Source organism: Vigna umbellata, chromosome 2 (assembly GCF_029865625.1).
Source record: "Vigna umbellata cultivar VRB3 chromosome 2, Vumbellata_1.0, whole genome shotgun sequence".
NCBI classification, from domain to species: Eukaryota; Viridiplantae; Streptophyta; class Magnoliopsida; order Fabales; family Fabaceae; genus Vigna; species Vigna umbellata.
The window spans coordinates 8,196,511-8,220,234 of NC_142166.1; the positions used below are offsets into that span (position 1 = coordinate 8,196,511).

The following is a 23,724-nucleotide window of genomic DNA, read 5'->3' on the forward strand; positions in this document are numbered from 1 at the left end:
TATTAACAGAGTCCAGTTTATGTTGGACACTAATAGAGTCCATTTAACCAATTTTATCGCAACACTCACTATTTTTATTTTTTTAATAAATAAAAAACATTTGTTAAATCTAGTTTACGGTTATTTTATTTATTTTTAATATTTATATTTATTTAAGGTAATAGTGATTAAACCAACACTAATTTTATTTACTTAAGTTTGTTTTGATGTGGGTGAATTCGAATATCACCATAGTATATAAATTTTATTTGTATATTTTTAAAAGATTTTAAATTATTAGTATGCAAAATATTAATCCAATTTAATTTTATATTTAAATCTACAGAATTCGATTATATCTTTAAAAAAATTAATTTCTGACAACTTAAAAACAATTATGTAAATGATTTAAATTTATTTTAAAATTAATTTCTATTTGATTTTATATTTCAAATAATTTTATTTAAAAGTAAAAATGGAAAAAAAATATCTATAATATTTGTAAATATAAAAAAAATTGTAAATATAGAACAAATTTTTTAGATAAGATTAATTGTGAGTAAGTATTACGTGTATATGATTATAATACATGGAAAACTAAGTTTGTCTTTTTTCTTTTCTTAATGATTTTATTCGAAGGTGCCATGGTAGGTATTTAGTACGGTAGTTACAAAAAGAAGAACAGTCTTTTCAAGTATAGATGTCAACTTAAGAATAATAATCACTTCTTTATACGTACTTGTTTGGAAATCGTTGCAACAAAGGATAAATAGTATTTTTTAAAAGTTGATTTTAATTCTAATAAAACATTTTAACATTTGGTTCACGAACTATATTTTATTTTCATTCCTTTAGTTATAAAGCTAACGCTTTTAATTTTGTAAGAAAAATATATTTAAATTATTATTCATACGTTGAGAGGTAGATTTTAAGTTTAAATCAATAAACTCTTTTATGTTGAAACTAGATATTAATGGGTAGTTCGATAACAAGTAAAACAATATGTTTAACAAACCACAAGTATTATTAGTATAAGTTCTAATTAGACTCTAATAATATGTTAAGAAGTGAATTTTAAGCCTTATTTAACTTTATAAAACTGATTTGTAAAGTAAAATTTGTATCCACCTATATATTTTAAATTAGTCTATCTCTAATCGACGTAAATTTTTAACATAAATTTGTAAAATTAAAAAAAAAATTGTATCTTTATATAATTTTAACAAAACATATTATGTAAGTTAGAAGACCAAAACTACACAATTACCAAGATCAATAAGATTAATAGAGTATGTCTCTTACCAACAAATTAAGCCATAAGATTATTAGGGTACATAAATAATGTTAGGTGCATTCATTAAAGAATCCAAAAAAAAAAGTCTAAATAGATCGATATTTAATAAGCAGATATCTGAATCCACCACCGTTGCATTAATGAAAAAAAAAACATCATAGTTATAGAAGAAGAAGAAATTGAAGAATTGACCATCTGGACTGAAATAAGAAGATAGATAATATTAACTTGGTACACGTGTTAATAATGGCATTATTGAAGTTATAGGGAAAATAAGGGCCAATATTGTGTATGTAATTGTATAAAAGGACATAGGAGGAAGAGGAAATTGGATAACCAGAAAAGTTGTTAGAGCAAAGTGAGGAGTAGGAGTAAGCATGTCCAGCATAACTTCATCAATGAGTAAAACTTCATTGTTGAGCCCATTATGTGCAGTGTGTCCTCTTTCTTTGGCCACTGTCACCAAATTACAGATCCAAAGAACCCTAGAAACCATCTACGAAGAAGATGATGATGAGAAGGAGACAACTGCATCCACCATTCTTCCCACTTCGTATATCAACTTCTTCATCCCAAATTCTCAACCCTCTGCACTCTTTGCTTGGTCCAAACTTCTTCTCAGAATGATGTACATAGTTGCCCCACGATGGATTTATGCAGTTAATCAGCCATATTATTAGGTTTATATATATATATATATATATATATATATATATATATATATATATATATATATATATATATATATATATATATATATATATATATATGTAGATTCTAACCATGCATGAAGCAGATTTTTCCACTCAAATCTCCTAGGAGCTTCATGTTTTAACCTTAAATGTTGATGGCTACATAGGTAGTCACATACATATACCTATGTTATCTTCTTTTCTGTTTATTTGCTCATTAATGCTTCCATTAACGCCAGCTTTAACTTTTATGCTGTAAGTATAATTTTATTGGATTAAATATATATTTAGTCTTTTAATTTTAATGTAAAATTGATTTTTTTTTTCTCTAACATGAACTTTAAGACGAGACGTATTTAACACATTCAAATAATTTGATTGAAATGACTGTTTTCATTTATTTTTAAAATTTGAAAAAAAATATATTAATATTTCAAATAAATTATAATTTCACTTCAAAATTAAGAAACTAAAAATATATTTAATCTCTTTATTATTTATATTTGTCTTCTTCTTACTGGTGTGTCAAAATTCAAGGATGAATTATTTATAACTTACTGACACAACTCTTTGGCTAACTGTCTTAATATAATATTAATTATATAGGAAATTAAATTTACATTTAGTTGCAACATTCCTTTGTTAAAACCAACCTCCACATGAACTTTTCTTTGAAAAGATCTTTTTTTCTAAGATGATAATTAGTTGATTAAAAGTATTTATTATTGGATTATAATTGTTAATAGAAATAGTAATTATGTGATAAAAAAGAAGGAAGAAGAAAATTGTTAAAATATTTTTGTCTGTCCAGAAAGAACGTTGTTCAAACTAGTAAAGAAATTGGTGGCCAGTGGTGAAAGAAAACGACAGAGACAACTAACGAAAGTAGGGTCTTGCCATAAGATTATCCATATATTCTGTTTGGTTCCAGGAACTTCGCGAGAAATTCATATACTTACAAAAGTTTCATTTATGAAAAAAAATAATAATGGTTTTTTTATTGATTAAAGTTAACTTATGCATAAAGTAGATTATAATTTTATTTTTAATCATTCTAGATTTAGGCTTTGTTCTTTTGGGTGTATTTGGGGGAGATGATTTGAATGGATTTGAGGGTAATTTTTTAGTTGATTTATTGAGTGGATTTGTGGATAATTGATAGTGGATTTGGAAGTAAAGTTTGTGAGAATTAGTGTATGATTTGATTGATGTGATAGATTTTAAAAATTAGTTTAATTGGTAGAAATTAAAGATTATCAAAATGCCCCTAGTCATGCAGCTGTAACCAGTTACACCACTCTTGTAACCGATTACTCCTCTACTTTATATTTGTTCATGCAGCTATAACCGGTTACAACACTCTTATAACCGATTACGACTTCTCCATATCAATTGTTGGTGTATTCAATTGTAATAAAATTATTAGAACAAGAGCAATTCAGACTATTTCATTATCATCCTTCCAAATCTCTTCAGATGTGTGGGTGAATGAACAATAGATAAATTCCGCAAATCACTTCATTTACATCCGAGCTAATCAACTGAAACGAACACAAAATTTTTTTATTCATCGCTCACAAATTGGCACAAACAGTGCCATCAACGGAAGCAAACACAGCCTTATAGTTTAAGTTTATGTGTAAATTAGTTTTAATGGATAAAAATATTAAATTAATATCCTTTTCTTTTTCAAATATATTCTGAAGAATGTGTCTACAGTGGTGCATTGACAATAAATGAAAAGTCAATTTGACATCTCTCACTATCATGTCAAAAGTCTAAAAATATTAGATATACATTAGAAACTTTTTTTGTTAATATTTATAGACTCAAAAGTCTAAAATAACAGACATTAGAAACTTTTTTTGTGTTTTGATACAAAATTAACAATAATTAGTTATTAGATATACATTTTTTTTAATTGTTTTTATACTAGAAAAAGAAATAAGCCCAAATGAAGAAGCAACGACTTTTTATATCAAACTTATATTCAAAGCATTGATAAAGGAAAATAACATTTTTTCTTAAATGACAAAAATAAAGAAAAAATCATATATTTGCTAAAGAAGTATTGCAATGCTTTATTATAGCATTCTATAATTCTTTCTATCTTCTAGTAATCATACAATGCCTAAGTGTTTTTTTTAAGGTGAATGAAATTATTATAATTCTTTACAATGTAAAGTAATCTCAATGAGCTAAATATGTTCTCACTCTAAGAATGATACTTGTTTCTTTTTGAATGAAGTCTTAATCTCAAGGGTATGTTAAGACAATATAATCAATAGTAGTTTGTGTTCTTATGTGTAACTAGGACTGGTTTGCATACTCGTGTAATAATTTATTCAACTAGTGGAACATCTTGATCAAATTATTTAATGGAAAAAAGTTGGATGTAGTTTGTGAATTTGGGTGAACTACCTAAAATTTGATTACGTTGTTTGTGGTTCTTGTCAGTGTAGTCTAATTATCTGCAAAAAAGAGTTTAAAACTGTATTCAATATTTTTTCTAAAATCAATTATTCTAAAATCAATTATTCCAACATGATCTACGCTACTAAAAAAAACTTATTACTATTATTTATCAATTTAAATGTTTAACTTAAAAGGTGTAAGGAAATAAAACTATTTAGTTAAACTATAATCACACATTTGAGAGAAAACTTGTGATTAGACAAAATAAATTCTTGTTAATTTCAACAATTGGCAACACAGGTCGATATCTCAAGTCACAAATAAAGAAATTAAGATTTTTGTTTATTCATTTTTTTCTTAGTAACATGGACAAAATTCGTTCATATTACCAATCCTCTATATAAGAAAATGTATAGAAAGCCACAAAATAATAACAAAGGCATAGAAACAAAAACTCTCTTGTTCAACATTCCTAAGCCATGTGGTTGTTCTTCTTCCATGATTGGTTCCAACATGAAACAACGTGGTGGTCTCTTATAAGCTGATTGTAGGAGGAGGGTTGGTGCAACTTCACCCCAATTCTGAATGGCCTTCATGTTGTTCATATTGTGATTGAAACTTCAAACCTAAGAAATATTACGGTGGAGAGAGAGGGAAATTGTTGAATGTTATGAATGCAAAATGTTTGATTGAGGAATAGTTAACTTGAAATGAGCTTTTATACGGTGAAAATAATCTATTTTTGGTTTGAACACCAAAGAGAAGGACGTAACAATGGGTTTCCAACATTTTAGAGAGGTAGCCTAAATTTTCAATGGTTGATATATATTTTCGGGAAACTAGGCTTTAATTTAGCTTGCAATATGTAATTTCTACTAATATTTTGTTTTGGTTGTTACTTTCTAGATTATTGCTTTACCGACAAAATGTATGTACACAAATGAGCATGTCTTGCTATTCTTTTACGTGTCTTTTTTTAGGAAAAAAATCATTTAAACTCTCCTAATTCTCTTATAACTTTAAGCAAGTGGTTATAACTTAAATACATGTGATGTTAATTTAGCCACGAAATAAACTATGCTAGAAGGAAAATACTCATTTTTGAAAGTTAAAATAAAATCATAAATTACTCACAAAATGTATCATATTTCTAAAAGAAAAAACTTCATAATTCAACACCATTTAACCCAAATACAATTAAAAATTGAAATAGTAAAATCACTTTCAAGTAGACAAAAAAACGTCATAATATCAACTTGAAAGTAACACAAGTATGGTTTCTGATTCTCTGGCTTATACAAGTAGACAAAGTCACTTCTGCTACTCTCTTTATCTCTGCCTAAGATAAAGAGCACAAGTGTTAAGGCAGAAATGACCTAATAGTCTATCATGTCTAAAAAAACCCCATTATTTTGATGATAACACATAATGTCAAGTTTTGGTTTATCTAATTAAAGTTACTTAGCGTGTAAAAGCAAGAAAAGAACATGAAAAAGATCAAAGTCTATACAAAAAGCTTGACGCAACATGAAATTACTCAAAAACTTAACCATGCTAATTGGAGCTTAAATACATAATAACTAGACACATTTCAAGCTTAAACAAAGCTCTATATATAATATTTTAGCATCTGTGTTAGATAGAATATGTTTGGTTTTGTTTAATTGAAATTTATAAGAATAAATATTTTAAAATATAAAAAATATAATTCACATTTTAATTAAAATTAAAATTCTTAGAAAATAAATATATTTAAATTAGTTATATGCAAATAAATTAAAAAGAAATCTTTAAATGTATAAATTGTTTATTTACAATAAAACATTAAATTGTTATAAGATTTACTTTTAAATTGTTAGAAGAACCATTGAAATTCAATACAGAAATTGAGATCAAAGAAAATCGAAATACTTAAAAAAAATTCAGTATTAACGTGTATAGATAAAAGAGATCCGACGTGGTTGAAAGAGAACTTTTATCAAGATGAGAGTACGTTTAACATGTTCAATTAGAAATACCATAAATCATAAACGAGACTTATGAATAAGTAGGATTCACATTTAATAATTTTATTAAATTTCATTCAATAATAAATGAGTTACAGTCTATCATTAACATTTTTTCTTTTAATTTATGATATAATTCTGATGTTGATGGTCATAAAATGGGAAAAAAAGAAGTAACAAAACAGCCTTTTCCACGAATTTCTTTTCTGATAAATTATAAGGAACCAACTATAAAACTGTCGTACCATATTTATGAATGCATTTCATAGCTATTAATTACCAGGAAACAATGCTCGATCGGATTTGTACTTAATTAATGCACTAACAGTTAAATTAAAATGACTGTACAAGAATTTCCAGGGAATGTTCCAGGCAAGTGATTGTATCAAATAAAGACAAATATCTAAAGAAAACAGACTAGCTTTCCGTTTCTGCCATTGGTAAAATGCTCTGAGAAGCTAAAAGATCCTTTTATAAGATCCTATCTAGTTTATAATAGTGCCACATAATAGTGGTAAGTAAAAGCACCCCTTGCATCTGTGTTTTAACTCTGTTCTGTAAAAATATGCTGCAAAATACAAGACCATTTACGGTTTCTATTTCAATATAGTGTTTTTTTTGTGTACAATGGCATTGCTGAGGTTTGATTCATAACCTCATGCAAACACCCAAGCTCTCAACTATTCCATTCCTAACGGCTCATTTCCATAATAGTTAAACCAAAAGGAGATGCTTGCTCTGCCTCATCATTTACAGTTAAATACACAAGTTTTTAATAGCAAGAATACGTATCTTGTGCATCGCATTAAGAAAAGTACAACCACCAGTGTACCATACCATGTCCTTTATCAACTGGCAATGTTTTTCCTATTCCAAGATAAGTAGGCCATGTCCCCATAAGGTCTGTCCTAAAAAAGAAGCATAAATTGTAAGTAAACGCAAGTTCAGAAAATGTTGGGACAATCTACTTCAAAATATAGAATAGCAGAATGATCAGAACATGCTTTCTTAGATAATTACCATTTTTGGGAATTCCGTCCGAGGTAAACCTACTAAATTTTATACTTTTTCTTCTAGGTAAGAAGTTTCAAATACTTTCATGACTTCACAATAAACAGTAAAAATATTTACTCAATTTCATTTAAAAGGACTCTCGGTCCTGCCTCAAAAGAATATTAGTCTTATCCGCTAATAATGTATACAAGTAGTAAATCATATGACACCACCGGTTTAAAACATGTTATTAACCTTTACACAAGTCAAACTACTATTCCTAGCATGATTATGTGAGAATAAAAGCTCAAAAGATCTTAAATAAAAAAGCAACAGAAAAAGAAAACTAAGGCTCTCATGCAGTAGATAAGCATTAGACAAACCAAAAACTAGCAGAGTTCAACATCCTCCAAGCAACTGCATAAGTGGTATCACGTGAACAAAATAATCAAAAAGCATATAGAAATTACCTAGGATTTTTCATATGAAGCAACAGGAAGATGATGGAGATGAATATACAAAAGGCGCCAACAAATAAATTTGCAACTCCAAGGAAGTCATTTTTTCCACCCAACCAGCTTGATGTTGACAGAACAAGCTTCTTCTTTCCACCAAAACTGTAAGTGTTATAGTTATTTATCAGGTGGACTACTATAACATCATCTACATCCAAATCCTCTTCAATTCTACCATATAACTTTCTGAAGCTGGGGAGAGCAGCAGTCCTCATCCAAACAATGAGATCTTCTTGATCACCAAGCTGATATATGGGAATCAGAATGCATTAGAATCAAAACACGAGAAAATATATCAACAAAATCAGTGCATATAGATAATTAAGAGGAAATTAATAGTTACAAGAGATGCTTATTGTCTACCTTCCCAAACACCAAATTATCACCGCCACACCCACTCTCCCTCACCCCACACACAAGAAAAAGTGAAAATCAGCAGCACAGTGCATAATAATGATAATCCTGTTATCTTTAAACTATTGCTAATAAGTATCTCTTAGGTTTGCACTTTTTGGCCTCTCTTATTCTTTTTCTCAAATTTAGTCCCTCCATTATTTTAGTTATGCAACATCTATTTACTTGACATTCAGTATTTAATAAGTGCTAACATGACACTCTTGCACTGCCACATCAATATTGATGTCAAGTTAATGGATTGACCAACATCACATAATTAAAAAGGATCAAATTTGTGGGGAAAAAAATGTAGGAACCAAATTTGTAAAATGATGATAGTAAGGTGACCAAAATGTGTAATTAAGCCTATCATTTAACTCCTAGAGAATACTGTTAAATATATGAATAAAAGGAAAAGGCATTGAAATGCAGGTCACAAAAAGATATTTCGAATCCAAATAAGGAACTTGGTCACCAGCAAGACAGGATGTCAATAGTAAAAGCTCAATATGTAGTTCAAAAACTTCAAACTCACAGGAATACTTGGATCCAGCTTTCCACCCCCAATCAAAGTCCCATTTTGAAAATTAAATGGGTAAACATGTTTTCCAAATTTATGATCACGATCACTCTTCCAAGCAATATTCTTCCGATTGACCTTCAACTCTGATGGCCCACGACTGAATTTATATGTATCATTGAACAAACTCCACGCTATCAACCCACAAGGTACAACTGGAAGATTATGGGAGGCCTCTAAAGGTTTACAAGAACTGGTGTCATTGTATCCAAGTCCATGTAAGAGCTGCAGGTCACTTCTACTTTTGACATACCTGAACAAATTTTGAAAATTTGAGTGAACAGTGGAGAAACAAAATTACATAGTTGAATTTATAAGCATTTTACGGTATAGACTCTAACTTAAAAGATCTAATACTGAACCTGAAATTATTCCTGCTAGAGTACATTAGATTAAATTTAAAGACAAATAAAAAAATGACAAAAACAGAAATAATTTAAAAATTTAACAATGGTTGGGATGACCTGTTGCTCAAATAATTAAAATACAACTAAGAAAATAGTGCAAAAAACACGTTAAATTCTATGCCCTTTGCATGTAAGCATCTTTGACTTTTACTCAAGCCAAATTAATCCTTAAACTCCATTTAATGTTACAAAGGTCCTTCCATTAAGTGAGTAACCAATATTGAAAAGGTTTGATAGTAATCCAAACCATCAAACTAAAAATATTATGTTTTATCATTTCTTAATTTAAAAGGTAAATGTAACAAATAGGCAGAACAGAGCGTATTTCGAATCCTGAAAACCCAAAAGCCATAAACCCAAGTTCTGTTAAGAAACATGAACAAAAACCATAAAAAGAGACACCATCCAGTTACTGATATTATGTCCAATCAGGTGCTGAACTTCAACAGGCCTCACAAATATATGGCTGATCTTACAGTACAAGACATGCAAGTTACTCAAACCATTTTGAAACTGATTAACATCAATTAATTTTGAAAGAAAAAGTATTGTGCAAAGATAGACACTTTATATCAGGGGGGATGACTGGATACTTTTTATGATCTGGATGGAAAAGATTAAAGAGATTGTCAATTGTTAATATAAAATTAGTAAATTCCCACTTACCAGCATCCTGGATTAGATTTTTTTTACAGAAATTTTAAGATTTTCTAAATTTGTAAATCTATTATGCTAGAGGCTATGATTTTCCTGAATCCATACAAGAAAATTGAGCAGCCAAGAAATCACTGGATTCTTCAGACTTTCAAAGTCTATGAATCATGAAATCAACAAGCTTGGTTTATAATGTTGCTTGGATCACGAAGTTATTGTCTACAGAAAACATAGAACATGCTATGTTCTGCAGGTTATTTTATTAATTTTTCATTTAAGAATTGGGAAAAACAAAAGAAAATATGATTCTTAAATGGTTTAAGATTTAGTACGTTCGCTCAAGGGAAGGACTTACTGCCAGGACTAATTGAAACTAAGAGTTGAAGATGACTATACACAGAAGCTAAAATTATGCATTTCTTCGTAAAGGTAGAAAATGAAACCTAAAATATAAATCCAGAATTGCTTTGGAGAAATGTCAATACGTTCAAATATAAATTAATACTGCAAATAGATTTGACGAAAGCAAGAAAATATAACAGGGCATACATTCAGGTTTGCTCAATTTAATATATGCAGTTGCACAATAAACTATTTCCAACAATGAGAAACCAGCAAATGATAAAAAAAATGGCTGGTGTATTGACCAAAACACAAGCAAATAAATAAAAGGAGATCAATGTGAAAGAGAGTATAAATAGACAAGATCTGAAGTTGAATGATGATTTGGAGGCCTTGACAAATAGTACTTATTCTAAAGACTTAATCATTGTATTTGAAAAGAAGAAAACAAAGAATCCTCACCGTCGGTGGTTTTGGTAATAGTTATCAAGCTGGTAATAGATATAAATTGGTGCTTTCATTGGCTTAAGTACCTACACAGAGTATAAACGTAATCAAGAGGTGGTAAAAATTCAACTTTATTGATAATTCTTTTGGCAACATATAAGCATTTTATCTTCCAGCCCCAAATTATTCTTCAATATTAAATGAGGGTGCAAAAAGCATGCCAAAAATGTTATGAAAGTGAAGTAACAATACATGTAAGAAAATATAATATAATATTATACCATGTCCTTTTGAACAATGTCAAAACCCATCACCATGTTCTACCAGATATGATTTCCACGATTCATAATATCTACATCAGCACATATAATCTTTTCTCTTGAAGGGTGGAAGATCCTTCATAGATTGTAATAACAAGATAAATGCAGAAAACAGATAACTAGCATTTTAAGTACACAAGTTTTAACCACTCTACATGGTCATGCTATGCAACTTCTGAAAGAACAAGGGTAAGGGAATGTCTTTGTGAATCCTATGTCAAAGATGTTAAGAGGAAGCCAGCCAATCATTCAAAAGGAAAATTAAGCAACTAAGTGTCACTGATCTATTTAACTAAATTACTGAACACTGAAGCAACAATCAGTATATAATGTAATTAATAGTAAATTGAACTATCACCTTTAAGAATCGTGAACAGTTTTTGGAGATTAAGTCATCTTTAATATATGCGACCTTGTTATTTCTATATTCTTCAGGTATACAATCCATGTCATACCTATCAACAATTTCAACAACCTACAAATAAATAGGTCAAATAAATATTTTAGAAAACAGGAAGATTTAGAAGGGAGACAAGAAAAAGATTTGGTTCTAATATCAAGAAAGTAAAAATTATTCATACACTATTTGAGGCACGAAGTGTAACAAGTCCAATAGGAATGAAAATTAAACCCATCAATAGAAATGTGGCGATGATCTGCATAGAAATTGACTAAGATTTAGTACATGTATTTCATAGAATAAGGTGTCATGAAATACCCAAGTTTTTTCAAAGACTAACTGCTGCAGGTGTAAGAACAGGTTTGCATGCTGGAAGGTTCTGCTGTGTAAACTGATAGAATGCTGCAAAACCATCAAAATAGCAATCAGTACAAGTTCCAACAATAAAAGGGGGAAGAAAGAGGGGGGTTTGAGGGGGTGCCAGCCAGGAACAAAAGAAATAAAACAGTTCACTAGCAAAAACCTGTCTAAAGAAAAATGTGATGTAATTCCGATGTATTGGAGAATTCTGACTAAGCATCATAACAATCTTTTCTCATTAAAGTCAATTTTCAAGGAGAGAACATGTATGAAATGCATTGAAACAGGATATGTCAACAAAATTTGATTGCCCTATTCTTATGTATTAGGTCACTGTAATGTGACAATGAAAATGATAAGTTAGCATGCACAAAAATAGAAAAAAAATGTACTGAAATAAATTGGTAAAAGACTATTTTTGTCAGAAATAAATGAAAACAATTTTTCAGTCACCATTACAGCTATATGACTGAAACAGGGTCAGTCAAAATGTTGGAATAATGATACTTAATGTACTTAGTAAATAGAAGATTCATATAATCACATGATTATACGTATTAAGTGTTTATGGGTATTAGTATCTAGGCACTCAATTAATATTAGCCTAGGAACTAATTTCAACTAAGGGTCCTTTTGGACATTCTTTAATTTATATATGATAAAAAAATCAGTGGGTGTCAAACCCCTGAAAATGACATGTGGAAGAAAGGGGCAGCACAGCTCATCCCATTTCTCAGAATTTACATCTCTCTAAAACTCAAACCTTTATCTTTTCTCCTCCTTCTCTCTAGAAATCCTCCATCTCCTTTCACTTTTTCCTCAAACAGCCACCGTCTAAGCAATTTCGGAGTCAAGATCTTCAATCTACACCGATCAAAATCAAGTTTAGAGTCAAGTAAGTTCATTCTCTTCTTAGAAATTCTACTTCCTGGCACATGCAAACCAAGTTCATGTGTTCATCAGCTCCTTCTTCTTAGTTCTGACTATTTTTCTGGTAATTTGGGTTGGTATTTCTTCACCGTTCGGTGAAGTATAGGTGTTCTTGGTATAATCCTGGGAAGGAAGCAAAGTCTGGAAAAGAATAATCATTGTTCGGTCCGGTCAAGAGGTAAGGGAAGCTAGATAATTTAATTACTTGATTTTGATGTATAAAAATGTTGTTTGATAATTATGCATGTGTATGAAACTGATCTGGATAAAGTTGTATGAGTATAAAATTGGATGAATTGGATGTTCGGTGTTGTTGGTGTGGAATATTGATGATGTGATTATGATAATTTTGTATCTGCATGATAATGGTTCAGTGGCCGAGTGAAATTGAAAGGTAGTGTGGTATTGAAATGGGGAAATTGTTTGGGTTTGGTTTGTATAGGAAATCTGATTCCCGGTCATTGAGTTTATGATTCTGCAGAATTGATTCTCAAATCTGTGATAAAACTCTCTTAGCAATGTTAGAAAAGTTTAAGCAATCTTAGTCCAGTATAAAGAAGTGTTTGATATATGTTTGGAGGATTAGAGGTTGGACGAGTATAGTGAAATTGGTAATGTTTGGTGTCGATCATTATTCTGCAGTTATTCTGCAGAATTATGTAGTTCACTAAGGGTTCGAGGTTGACCGCTCGGCCATGCTCTGATTTGGCCGTTCGGCCTTCTCCTGTGTTCGGTTATTAATTGGGTTTGGTATGTTTGAAGTCCTCCCAGTTCATGACCGTTCGGCCTTAGTAGCGCTCGGTCTCGGTAGTGCTTATTCTGTACTACCGCTCGGTCTTAGTAGTGATTGGTCTTGTATTGGTACTTGGTTGGTATTGATGTCCGGTCGAAGCTCTTAGTGTTCGGCATGAGCCCTAAGTGTTCGGCCTAAGCCTATAATGATTAGCCTAAGTTAAAGAGTGTTCGGTCTTAGTCTGATACTCGGTTTCTTAAAGAGCGCTCGGTATTGTACTAGCCGTTAGGCTAGTAATAGCGCTCGGTCTTGTACTAGCTCTTAGGCTAGTGATAGCGCTCGGTCTTGAACTAGCCGTTAGGCTAGTGATAGCGCTCGGTCCTGTACTAGTGCTCAATATCGTAAATTGTACTAAGTTAACAGTGTTCGATCTAAACCGATATTATTCGTTCCAAATCATAAGTGCTTGATATAAGTTCAAATGTTCGACTCCTACTTGAGTCTTATTCTCAAAATGACCATTCGGTCATATTCTCATATTGGGAGTGCTCTCCTGTTCGTTCTTGTTCATAGGTTATGTTGAACTTTCACGTTCGGTCTGGTTTAAAGGTGGGATTATTGTTTCACTGTGATGTGTGATATGTATTTAAAGATATGACGAATGAGGAAATATGTTGTTAATGAAGTATGGTATTTAAATTGTGATACACATGAAATCATATGGGTATAAAAGAGTATTCAAGGGAAGAATATCTCAAGATTGGTTATTGAATGGTAAAGTATGAATATGGTCAGACTAAGTTGTCGTTCATCCTGACATTCTAATGGTCACCGAGTCTCAAGTAGAGAATGGTGGCGCATGTGGTGAGAATAGCAGGAGGCCTGGTTGTGTATAGCTTGGGGTTCCAGGTATCGGACTAAACTCATGTGTAGACTTGGGTTTCCAGCTACAGTGAGGGATGAAGGGCTAACCTCGTGTGGCGGCTTGGGTTTCCAGCTATGGTAATTCTGATGGTTTTCCAGATTACCTTTCCACGAGTGCAAGAACGTCGTATCTACATAATTCATACAGTCTGGGCAGTCAGAGTAAAGTGAACAGTCAATGCATGCATTGTGGTGCGATTATGGGTGGAAATGTATGATTGTTTGTTACATAATGGACTGATTGATTTATATCAGATTTATGTGAGTAATCTGTTTACATAGTTAATTAAATTACACTAGCTTACCCTTATTTTCCTGTCTTGTTTGGTTGTCCTTTCGGTCGTCCTCGTCCTTGCAATGATCACCCTGTGGGTGTGAGTAGAACGAGCTGAAGTTTTTCTGGAGCAGGCGATGGCAGGAGAAGATGGTTCTTGCTAAGGTAAGACCGTTCGGTCTGGTGCTAGTTTTGTATTAGTAAAAGACCGTTCGTTTAATACGTTGCTTGTATGACTGATCAGTCTGATCTTATGAGTTGTGTTAGTATAGGTTTCTGTAAAGTTGTAAATTTATGGTTATTCTAGGACAGCTGTAAATTAACTTTATTCTTCTTGTAAACTGTTCTATTTTATTATGAATGTAAGGACTCCTAAGTATAGTTTAAAGCTATATTTTTGGGGATGTTACAGTGGGTAATTGTGCTCAGCTGATGTTTATATATATATATATATATATATATATATATATATATATATATATATATATATGGAAAGAAAAGAGTACAATACATGAAAAGTTATATCCTATAACACTCAACCCTTAGGTTAGGTACATACACCCAAAAAGTAGCTTTATGAAAGTTGTATTGAGTTTCTCTGCTGTTGCTAATTATGTATTTAATCACACACATGCAAATCCTTCATTTATATAATCATTCAAAGCATAATATAAGGGAAACCTAATAATGGAGAATATACTAATTATCACTTGTTCATATTTCCCTAACTATTGAGTCCAAATCATATCTTCTACACTCCCTTCAAGTTAAAGCATACATGTCACATGAGTCAAGCTTGTTACAAATGTAATCAACACGAGAGTATGGATTCAGTGAGTGTGTCTTCAAGTTGGTCACTAGAATTGACAAAGTCGGTGATGATTTCTCCCAAAAGCACCTTCTCTCCCACAAAAATGACAATGAAATCTTTATGTTTTTAGTTCGCTCATGGAAGACTGGGTTTGATGCAATGTAAACGACAACTTCATTGTAGTTTCTCTCCCACAAAAATGACAATGAAATCTTTATGTTTTTAGTTCACTAATGGAAGACTGGGTTTGATGTGTAAACGACAACTTCATTGTAACATAATGGTCAAGTATCATGTGTATCTCCAAATTTTAACTGATGAAGAAGTTGTTTCAGCCATGTAATTGCTGCCATAACTCGGTGCTTAACTTCAACACTGGATCTAGTAACCATTTTCTACTTCTTGCTCAACTGTTAGGCTAGAAGAGAGGAGTACAATACAATAACAGTCACAATTTTAACATATAGGTTTCACCATAAGTACTTCTGGAAGAGAAAAATAAGATGAAAAAAATGAAAGGGGTTTCTCCATGAGCTAAAATTAGTTTGTGCATAAGCTTATTTGTAGAATTTCTTTCATATAACTTCTCCAAAAAAAAATTTTAACTTGTGCATAAGTTAACTTTAGCTAATAGAGAAGCTCGTTTCATTTGTTTCTTTTTCTCTCCCAGAAATGCTTATGGAGAAGCTTGTTCAAAGAAGCTCTAAGTCTATCATGAAGATTTGTTTGCATAATATATGTACTAATTGAATAAGCCTTTTCATTCTCAAAACACTCTAGATTAGCTCACCCTCTCTCTTCCTCTCCCTCTACAACAAAAACCTATGCTTTAAGGAGAAAAGTAAATACAATATCTTATATTCTTCTTTGTAACTGCTGATAGTGATAACCAATATCTGTATTTTGATTATTGTTACTAGAGATGAAATAATTTAGAGTTTCATTCTTATATCATGCTTCAAGAAGAGGCAAAATTATAAAAATTAAAAATGAAAATAAAAAATAAATAAATAAATCATTCAATACATGTAAAGAATCCAGTAACTGAACTCTCCTGACAAAACCCTGTTTAGTTTCCAGTTTATTAAACAAAATTCATTAATCATATAATTGCCAGATATAAATCATCTATTAGAAAAACCATTAATGCATTGCAAAAGCTTGCAGTGTCTAAGCTGCCAGAAATAGTTGAAAATCTGCCAAGAAAGTAACACTCACCACCAGGTTGTGTTGAACGTCCTGGAATTTCCTGCACTCCTGTGCTAACTGTTGGCGAACTCCCCCCATCAAGATCCATTACTACCACAGCTTTCCAAGTTCCAGGGGTGTGTCACTCCACAAATTAGCTACCCAATTTTCACTAGCAGTTGCATTTGCCCAATACTGCATCCATTCCAATTCTCATCTCAGTTACAGTAAATACCACAGCTTGTCCTCAGTAATTTAAAAGCATAAAAGTACAACGAGTTAATCTTTAATACTGTATCCATTCCAATTTGTCATGCTGCACGGAACTAACTAATGGACAACAAAAAGGCATCAAGAGAGTAATGTCAGCATAGGACATATGAGAATGTTGCACTGGATATGCCCATGTATAAGAGAAGATAGGATTAGAAAAGAATTTAAAAAAGTTGGGGTAGCAACTGTTACGGAAAAATAAATAAAAGAAAATGGTAGAATCCCACCTTAAGTGGTTTGGGCATGAGGAGAAAATCAGTAGAAGCCAACGGTTACTGAAATGGATCAATCATTAAATAGTAGACGGACCTTTTGTTACATGAATAAGTAGATTGAGAAAAACCATTTTCATAAAAATTGGAGGATGATGGTTTCTCTAAGGACAGATTGATTCATAATAGAACATTATGACCACTTTTAATCCATGTAACCAATCCATGCAACAAAAAAATAAGGATAGTACTTCTCAATCCCAATTAAAATAAAATAGCACGATTAGAAACCCAAATCTGCGTCATTCTATTCTCTTCTAACAAAAGCTTGCCAACAATAGGAAGTAAATTGCAATTCATTTCATTTGTAAAAATAACATCATCATCATCACCAAGCAAAAGAGAAGTTAGGTACATTGAGTGAATAATTCTCGAAACTCTCCTATTTAATGGATAGTCTTTAGGGTAGGGTTCTCTACTTAAGTTCTAACAATTGATATTTTCAATAAAAATCAGGCCAGAAAAAGGGTTAACTATTGTCTAGATTAAGGTGCAAACTAAATGTTGGTAGGTGAGTGAAGTCTTCAAGAGAAAATGAGCATCGGCTCTTAAAGGGAAGGGATGATAATGCTAGCAGACTCATTGAGTGAAATCCGTGGAAGAAAAAGCAACCAGAACAACAAAACAAAACAGAGAAACTCAAACTGCTGATACTGCATATAATAGCAACAAAATCCAAAATGACCCCAGCTCAAATCAAACGACACCGTTTTACCACTGTTTCCATGCGTCAACTTAATCCCGAAATATAGCATTCAAATTTCTAGCTGAACTAAATCATTGACCTAGTTATGATTCCCGTAATTGTTATTACAATTATTATGATGATCAACACAAGCAGTAAAATTAATCAAAAGAAGGAGAAAAACACAAAGGCATAGAACATTGTACAATTAGACGTGCTAACAACATAGCGAAATTGAAATCTTAACGACGAAGAAATAGTAGGTATTACCTAGAACGTTGTGTAGATCTCCGAGCGGAGCGAAAGAGAAAAAAAGGGAAGAAAGAGAGAAATGAACGTAAAAGCATATATTCTTGGCTTGCGGAGAGGGAAGTGATGTGAATGCGCAACACAAGAGAATGGAAGCAAACCAACGCTGCGTGAGGAATCTGTTCTTCCGCGGTTTCGCTTTGTTCACTTTTGTCAAAATCCCTCTGTTTGTGTTAGTGTCAAGGTTCCGGGAACTAATGGTTTGCTTTACCCAAATCAACTTAGCACCTACCACGTGAATTATGTTTCATCACTTTTCAAATCAATAAATTAATTACAAATTTTTAAATTAGTTCTTATAAATAATTCATAATTAAATAAACAGTAACTTATTTTATACTGTTAAACAATAAATGTAATTTTAAAATATTAATGTCAAAATCAACGAATTTACTTTCCAATTTGTAATTAGGTAGGTGTGGAAAATTAATTTTACGTAAAGCTCATGTTAGATATTAACATGTATTTTGACATCTTTAGATATTTCAAAATACGCGTAATTTATACAGAGTTTACTTATTTTAAATAATTATGTAAAATGTATCTACATTATTGATAAATTTAAATTAAATTTATGGAGTATATGTAGTATTTTTAGAAATTCTTTTATTGCGTGATAAAATGTCTGGAATATAAATGTTGATATTTTTTTTTCGAGACTGTTGTGTTGGTATTATATAATAAAGGGATAATATTTAATTAAAAATTTAAAAGTTTTAAGATGTTCTCATGTCTTTTATTTTGATCTAAAATTTAAAACTTAATGTTACTTAAATTATAAATTAATTAGTTTTTAAATCCTAAAATAGTAATAAGTGAATTGAGTGATGTAAAAGTCTCTCTTTTGTCCTCTCTTCTTTCATATGCATGTAATTATTATTGGCAAGTCCTTTACGAGGTTGTGTTTTTTACAATTTTGATAATAAGCTCAGTTAATGTAACCATACTTTCAATGTTAGACCTAATGTTCTTCCTCAATAGTTATGATAATAAGCTCAGAATAAAACATCTCTGAACCAAAGATTCGGCCTTGAAGATTACTTTTATCTTTTCATTTCCAATTCATGAATCAATTCACTTCTTTCTTCTCAATTATCTTTTAATTCATCCGTCAACTCATGCCATTTCATTGATGTCAAAATTAAAATGGTAGATTGATTAGAGGAAGACAAAAAACAGTTTGAACACGCAATAGGACGAAATTTTGTTGAGCAAATTTTTTTTTAATAGAAACTTAGGTAGTTAAAACTTTAATTAAGCAAAGCAAAAAATCATTCCATATCAGAAGAGAATTATAGCTGTAGAAAGAAAACAATTATTCGTGTGAAAGAGGGTTTGCCTCATTCAGTGATGCAAGAAATTGAATTTGTCGCTTACAATAGCAAATTGTAATCACATTGAACTTGATCAGCAATAGCAGAAAGCCATCAACATCCTAGTTCTTAACCTAAACAATTGGTAAACTAAGACATATTTTTCCATGTAATTTGCTAAACCACCAAGTGAAACCAATTTTGGTTTCCCCTAGTGCCACCTAACTAGCCGCAAGCAGTTACAACAGCATCAGGTAAATGGGCAAATACAATAGAGAAAGGAGCAACACTTATTGGTTCTGATGAGTTCACATATATAGGATCCAAAGGAGGAATTTCACCAGCTGAGTTTACCCTTAGAGCTTTCCCATTTAGTACCATGATTTGGCTATGTATATTCCCATCCTGTGGAGTTAGATGGTACTCTTCTCTTGCTGTTTCACTTGCAAGAGGCAGTTCCATCATGTTTGAATGACTGGACATCTTTCTCAGCCTCAAACTCTTTGCATTGTTGTCGAAGGTAACATCAGCTTCAACACTTGTGTTGCCGTCTAGGTTGATCAACAGGACTGTGATTCCCTTCTGTAAGATAGATACTATGAATAACATTTCATAGATAGTGCGTTTGTGTCTCTATGGTTTTGTTTGGCATAAATTCTCAAAACATACGTAAATAAGAAAGCAATAAGATCAAACGTATAAAACTTTTACAAAAATTAAAACCAGCTTCTGTACTTCAAATTTTATACAAGTTATCCAAATTAACTTGTTCATAAGTTGATCTTAGCCACTGCATAATTTAATCTTGACAAATTAAAGAAAATTTATTTCATCTTATTTTCTTTTCCTGCAAAGTATTTACTCACAAGGTTATCCACTGTATATATATACCATGTGTGTGTGATTGTGTGTGTGTATAAAAAATTCACTCACGGATTGCTTTGCACAGTGTGCATAAGCTCTTATCTTTTTTGTCCCAGAGAAGGTAGTTGACAGTACATTTCTTCCCATGAGTCTATGCCAAAGAAGAGCACTGTAAAGAAAAAAGAACATTACCATAGAAACATAGTGTGGATCTAATTGAAAAAGGATCACCTATTGCATTATTGGAATGGGGGGTCCTCCCATATCAGCCAAAAAACTTTGTCAAGTAATTAAAGAAGCATGGAACATTTGGTGGATTCATTTCAGTTCATGAAGAATTATACATTAATGAAGTAAACTATGCATATGTGGGTCCACAATTATGTTCCCCATTCTTGAACATGGAAATTATTACATGAAAAATGCATATCTCCCTTGCAAGACTATGAAAATCAATTATTAGTACCTATAGTAGTCTGGATTTGGCAGGAAATTGGTAGTATTGAGTAAACCATAGTTTCCTCCTATCAAACTCTGTCTGCAATATGTTTTAGTGTCATAAGAAGCTGACATGCCAAGCTGATCCAAATACCTGTTTGTGATATCATAACATTAGCCAAAATATTTCTAAGGCTAAAATATGTTTTTCATCACTTAACATATCTCAAAATTCAGTTTTAGTTACCATAAAAATTTAGTAAGTTTTTATTCCATGAGATTTTAGTTCCTCATTAAGAACATAATAAAGGGTGCTTGTCACTAACCAGAAACTATAAACAAAAGCATCTGATACAAGATGATGACCGCTATTGTAGGCCCCTCCTGACTCACCAACCCATGCTGTTGCTGAGGTACCTGTACTTGCAAGTATATTTTTGAGGCCACTGAATGTGCTAGCCTCCTTATCAAGAAAGGAAGGATCCAGAATTCTTTCCACGAGGTGTTCATCTACTCCTGTACATTAAGATAAAACAGCCTTCAAATATAATCAAAGTCATGGAAATTGGAAAGATATAAATTATAATGAGTATTTGCCAGTTTGGTGAGGGGTACCTGGTCCAAGGTTATAAATGTGGTGGGTTACCACATCCAAAGCTTTTCCAGATTTGCTTATAAATTCCCTGAACCAGGTTGCATCAAAGAACCCTCCAGGTGCAATGACTAGTGGCTTAGAATCAATATCTGCATATGCATTGTTAACTATGTCTCGTAAAGCAGCAAAATCAGAAGCATATTGGTCTGCTTTAATGCTTGTTCCAACTCCACTCCCACTCAATTCATTGCCTGCCAATGACAAGTGCTCAATATGGTTTGATATAGAACAAAAGAATGATTCATTCTTTAGAGAAACTGTCAAATTTATATCCTTCAACATAAAAGTATTGAAGAACATACTATCTCTGTGAGAAGTTTGATAAATATAGTGATTTCCATAAGACTTTCCTTAAAGAAAACTTGGTGTTTAGATTGTGGTACAGTGAATTCGGTACACAGCAGACAGTTATAGCGAGGATTATGTAACTATGGTGTGGAAATTACAATAAGAACAGCATATGCTTACCAAGTTCCCATCCATGAATGGTGTAGCCATTTCTAACATTGTATCTGATAAAGGACTCAGCATTGGTGGAATTCCAAGGTCCTGTTGCAGAATTACCGTGAATTGATTTTCCAGCAAGAGCATTTAATCCAAAAATGATCTTAGCCCTGAAAGAAACAGTTCAAAAATGTTTTAGAAATATGTTTTTCAAGTCCGCAAGGTGAATCTTGTTGGTTCAAAAACACACATGCATATTTCACGGAGAATTCAATTTTACCCCGCTTTTTTAAAAAAGTTGTTCAGTTCATCCCATCTTTTCATTGGAAGGCACCCTTGCGTGAAACCAAACATCTCAGCAGCGTTCTTAACAAAAGGAGTACAAGGTTGGTGGTAATCTTCAGTGCCATATATTAACTTATCTTGCAAACTTCCACCTAATCTGAGTTTCAAAGGTGAAAAGGCTGCACAACAGTACCTTGATAAGCTTTCAAAACTCAAAGCATTCATCTAATAAATTAAAAAGCAATGAAAGAATTGGATCCCTGCCAAATTCAAATATAATAGAGATGTAAATTATATCTTACCTTTCACTGCATTAAGAAAAATCTTGTTGGTGAGGTCCTGAAAGAGATGATAATTAAAAGATGTATAAGATTTGCAAGGTACTGTAAGCGGAAGCTTGTGAACTCATTAGAACAGTTAATCAGTAAATGAACACGTTTTTGAAAAAACGAAGTCTAAAATCTCAACCCAGACGTGAATTTCCATTAACCTTGAGGAAGCCAGAGTCAATAAAAATCGATTATTAAGAACAGTTAAGAAAGGTATATACTACAATCTTATCATGATGTGATGAGAATCTTACCACCTTGTTCACCACCACAAACTAGAATCAGAAATTGACATAATATGTATTTAGAAAATAGACATAATTATTTATCTCTTTCTAGTGGAATTACTTTGCAGATCGCAGACATGCATGATAGATTCAAACATAATTTCAAAAGTAACAAAAAGAAAATCATTAAGCAGAGAATGAGAACAGAACATAAAAGGAAAGTAGCCAAAAAAAAGCATTTTTAGTTTGTGTCACTCATAATTCTAAAACCACCTTCCAGAAATTCATCAGCCATCTGAAAAAGAACAGAAAGCAAAAATACCAGATTGAGAAGAGAAGCAAGACCCCAACTGCATCTCCCATAGTCACATTTATCAGGAGGCCACCAATCCAAAGTTGCACAGACAAAATCACCATCAATAGTTCCAATCGCAGCTTTGTCATCAATGGCAACAGTCCCTTTCACAGTTGCATCTCCTCCTACTGCCACTCTGGAACCAAAAATGAAGCTTGAACATGCAAAGTGAAACCATAAGCAGAGACCCAGAAGCTGAATCCGAGAACCCATTTCCAGAATCAGCCAAAGTACAGATCTTTATCTGAGCTCATGCATAAAAGGGCAATGAGGAAGCCATGGGAGTGAAAAGTGAAGGTTTCACTGCAGAGTCACGTGCTACACTGACACTGAAAATGTAAAGAAAATTGGTAATTTAGCAGCACCACTTTTGTATGTTGCAGAGGCTTCTGTCTAGAAAGGCATTGCGCAAACACAGTTAATGTATTTGTACATTGCTAATCCAGAGATTTGGCTCTTATAGATTCAGTGGCCGGCTCAAAGTATCAGTTTAGAAAGACATGAAGAGAATTTCACAAAATCTTTGCATAAAAAAACAAAAGGCTTAATTGTTTCCTTCAGAGTTTTTTATCTGTTAGTACCCCGCTTTTTAAACAAATTTATTTTATCTGTTAG

General features: G+C 31.9%; 2 protein-coding genes across 4 annotated transcripts; both read right to left on the bottom strand.

Moving 5' to 3' along the window:
- Positions 1–6,790: 6,790 nt before the first annotated feature.
- On the bottom strand, positions 6,791–18,406 carry LOC124848883 (LEM3 (ligand-effect modulator 3) family protein / CDC50 family protein). 3 transcript variants are annotated; one of them, XM_047326701.2, is made up of 9 exons: positions 18,161–18,405; positions 16,691–16,855; positions 11,781–11,842; positions 11,622–11,696; positions 11,399–11,515; positions 10,736–10,806; positions 8,826–9,123; positions 7,850–8,139; positions 6,791–7,294 (listed from the first exon to the last, which is right to left on the bottom strand). In XM_047326701.2, exons 2-9 carry the CDS (start codon positions 16,767–16,769, stop codon positions 7,192–7,194), a joined length of 1,095 nt encoding a protein of 364 aa, XP_047182657.1. In that variant the 5' UTR covers positions 16,770–16,855; positions 18,161–18,405; the 3' UTR covers positions 6,791–7,191. The 3 variants fall into 3 exon arrangements, with proteins under 3 accessions (XP_047182657.1, XP_047182676.1, XP_087962108.1); XM_047326720.2 differs by having other exon boundaries at positions 6,791–7,289; positions 18,161–18,403; XM_088105982.1 differs by lacking the exon at positions 11,622–11,696 and having other exon boundaries at positions 11,759–11,842; positions 18,161–18,406.
- A 1,092-nt stretch (positions 18,407–19,498) lies between these two features.
- Positions 19,499–23,656, bottom strand: LOC124848900 (heparanase-like protein 3). The gene is made up of 9 exons (XM_047326729.2): positions 23,077–23,656; positions 22,501–22,537; positions 22,194–22,377; positions 21,938–22,083; positions 21,430–21,660; positions 21,141–21,330; positions 20,843–20,968; positions 20,446–20,545; positions 19,499–20,094 (listed from the first exon to the last, which is right to left on the bottom strand). The coding sequence occupies exons 1-9, from the start codon at positions 23,320–23,322 to the stop codon at positions 19,738–19,740; spliced, it is 1,617 nt and encodes a 538-aa protein (XP_047182685.1). The 5' UTR covers positions 23,323–23,656; the 3' UTR covers positions 19,499–19,737.
- Positions 23,657–23,724: the final 68 nt, after the last annotated feature.

Bases quoted from the DNA above. Each gene is read 5' to 3' on its own strand.
- LOC124848883 (XM_047326701.2), bottom strand. From the start codon at position 16,769: ATGGATCTTGATGGGGGGAGTTCGCCAACAGTTAGCACAGGAGTGCAG. The intron at 8,140-8,825 runs GTGAGTTTGAAG...CCCATATATCAG, and splicing joins AGCTGGATCCAAGTATTCCT to CTTGGTGATCAAGAAGATCT. The intron at 7,295-7,849 runs GTAATTTCTATA...CTTCTTTTTTAG, and splicing joins CTTCATATGAAAAATCCTAG to GACAGACCTTATGGGGACAT.
- LOC124848900 (XM_047326729.2), bottom strand. From the start codon at position 23,322: ATGGGTTCTCGGATTCAGCTTCTGGGTCTCTGCTTATGGTTTCACTTT. The intron at 22,378-22,500 runs GTAAGATATAAT...ACTGTTGTGCAG, and splicing joins TTTTCTTAATGCAGTGAAAG to CCTTTTCACCTTTGAAACTC. The intron at 20,969-21,140 runs GTTAGTGACAAG...TATCACAAACAG, and splicing joins GCTTTTGTTTATAGTTTCTG to GTATTTGGATCAGCTTGGCA.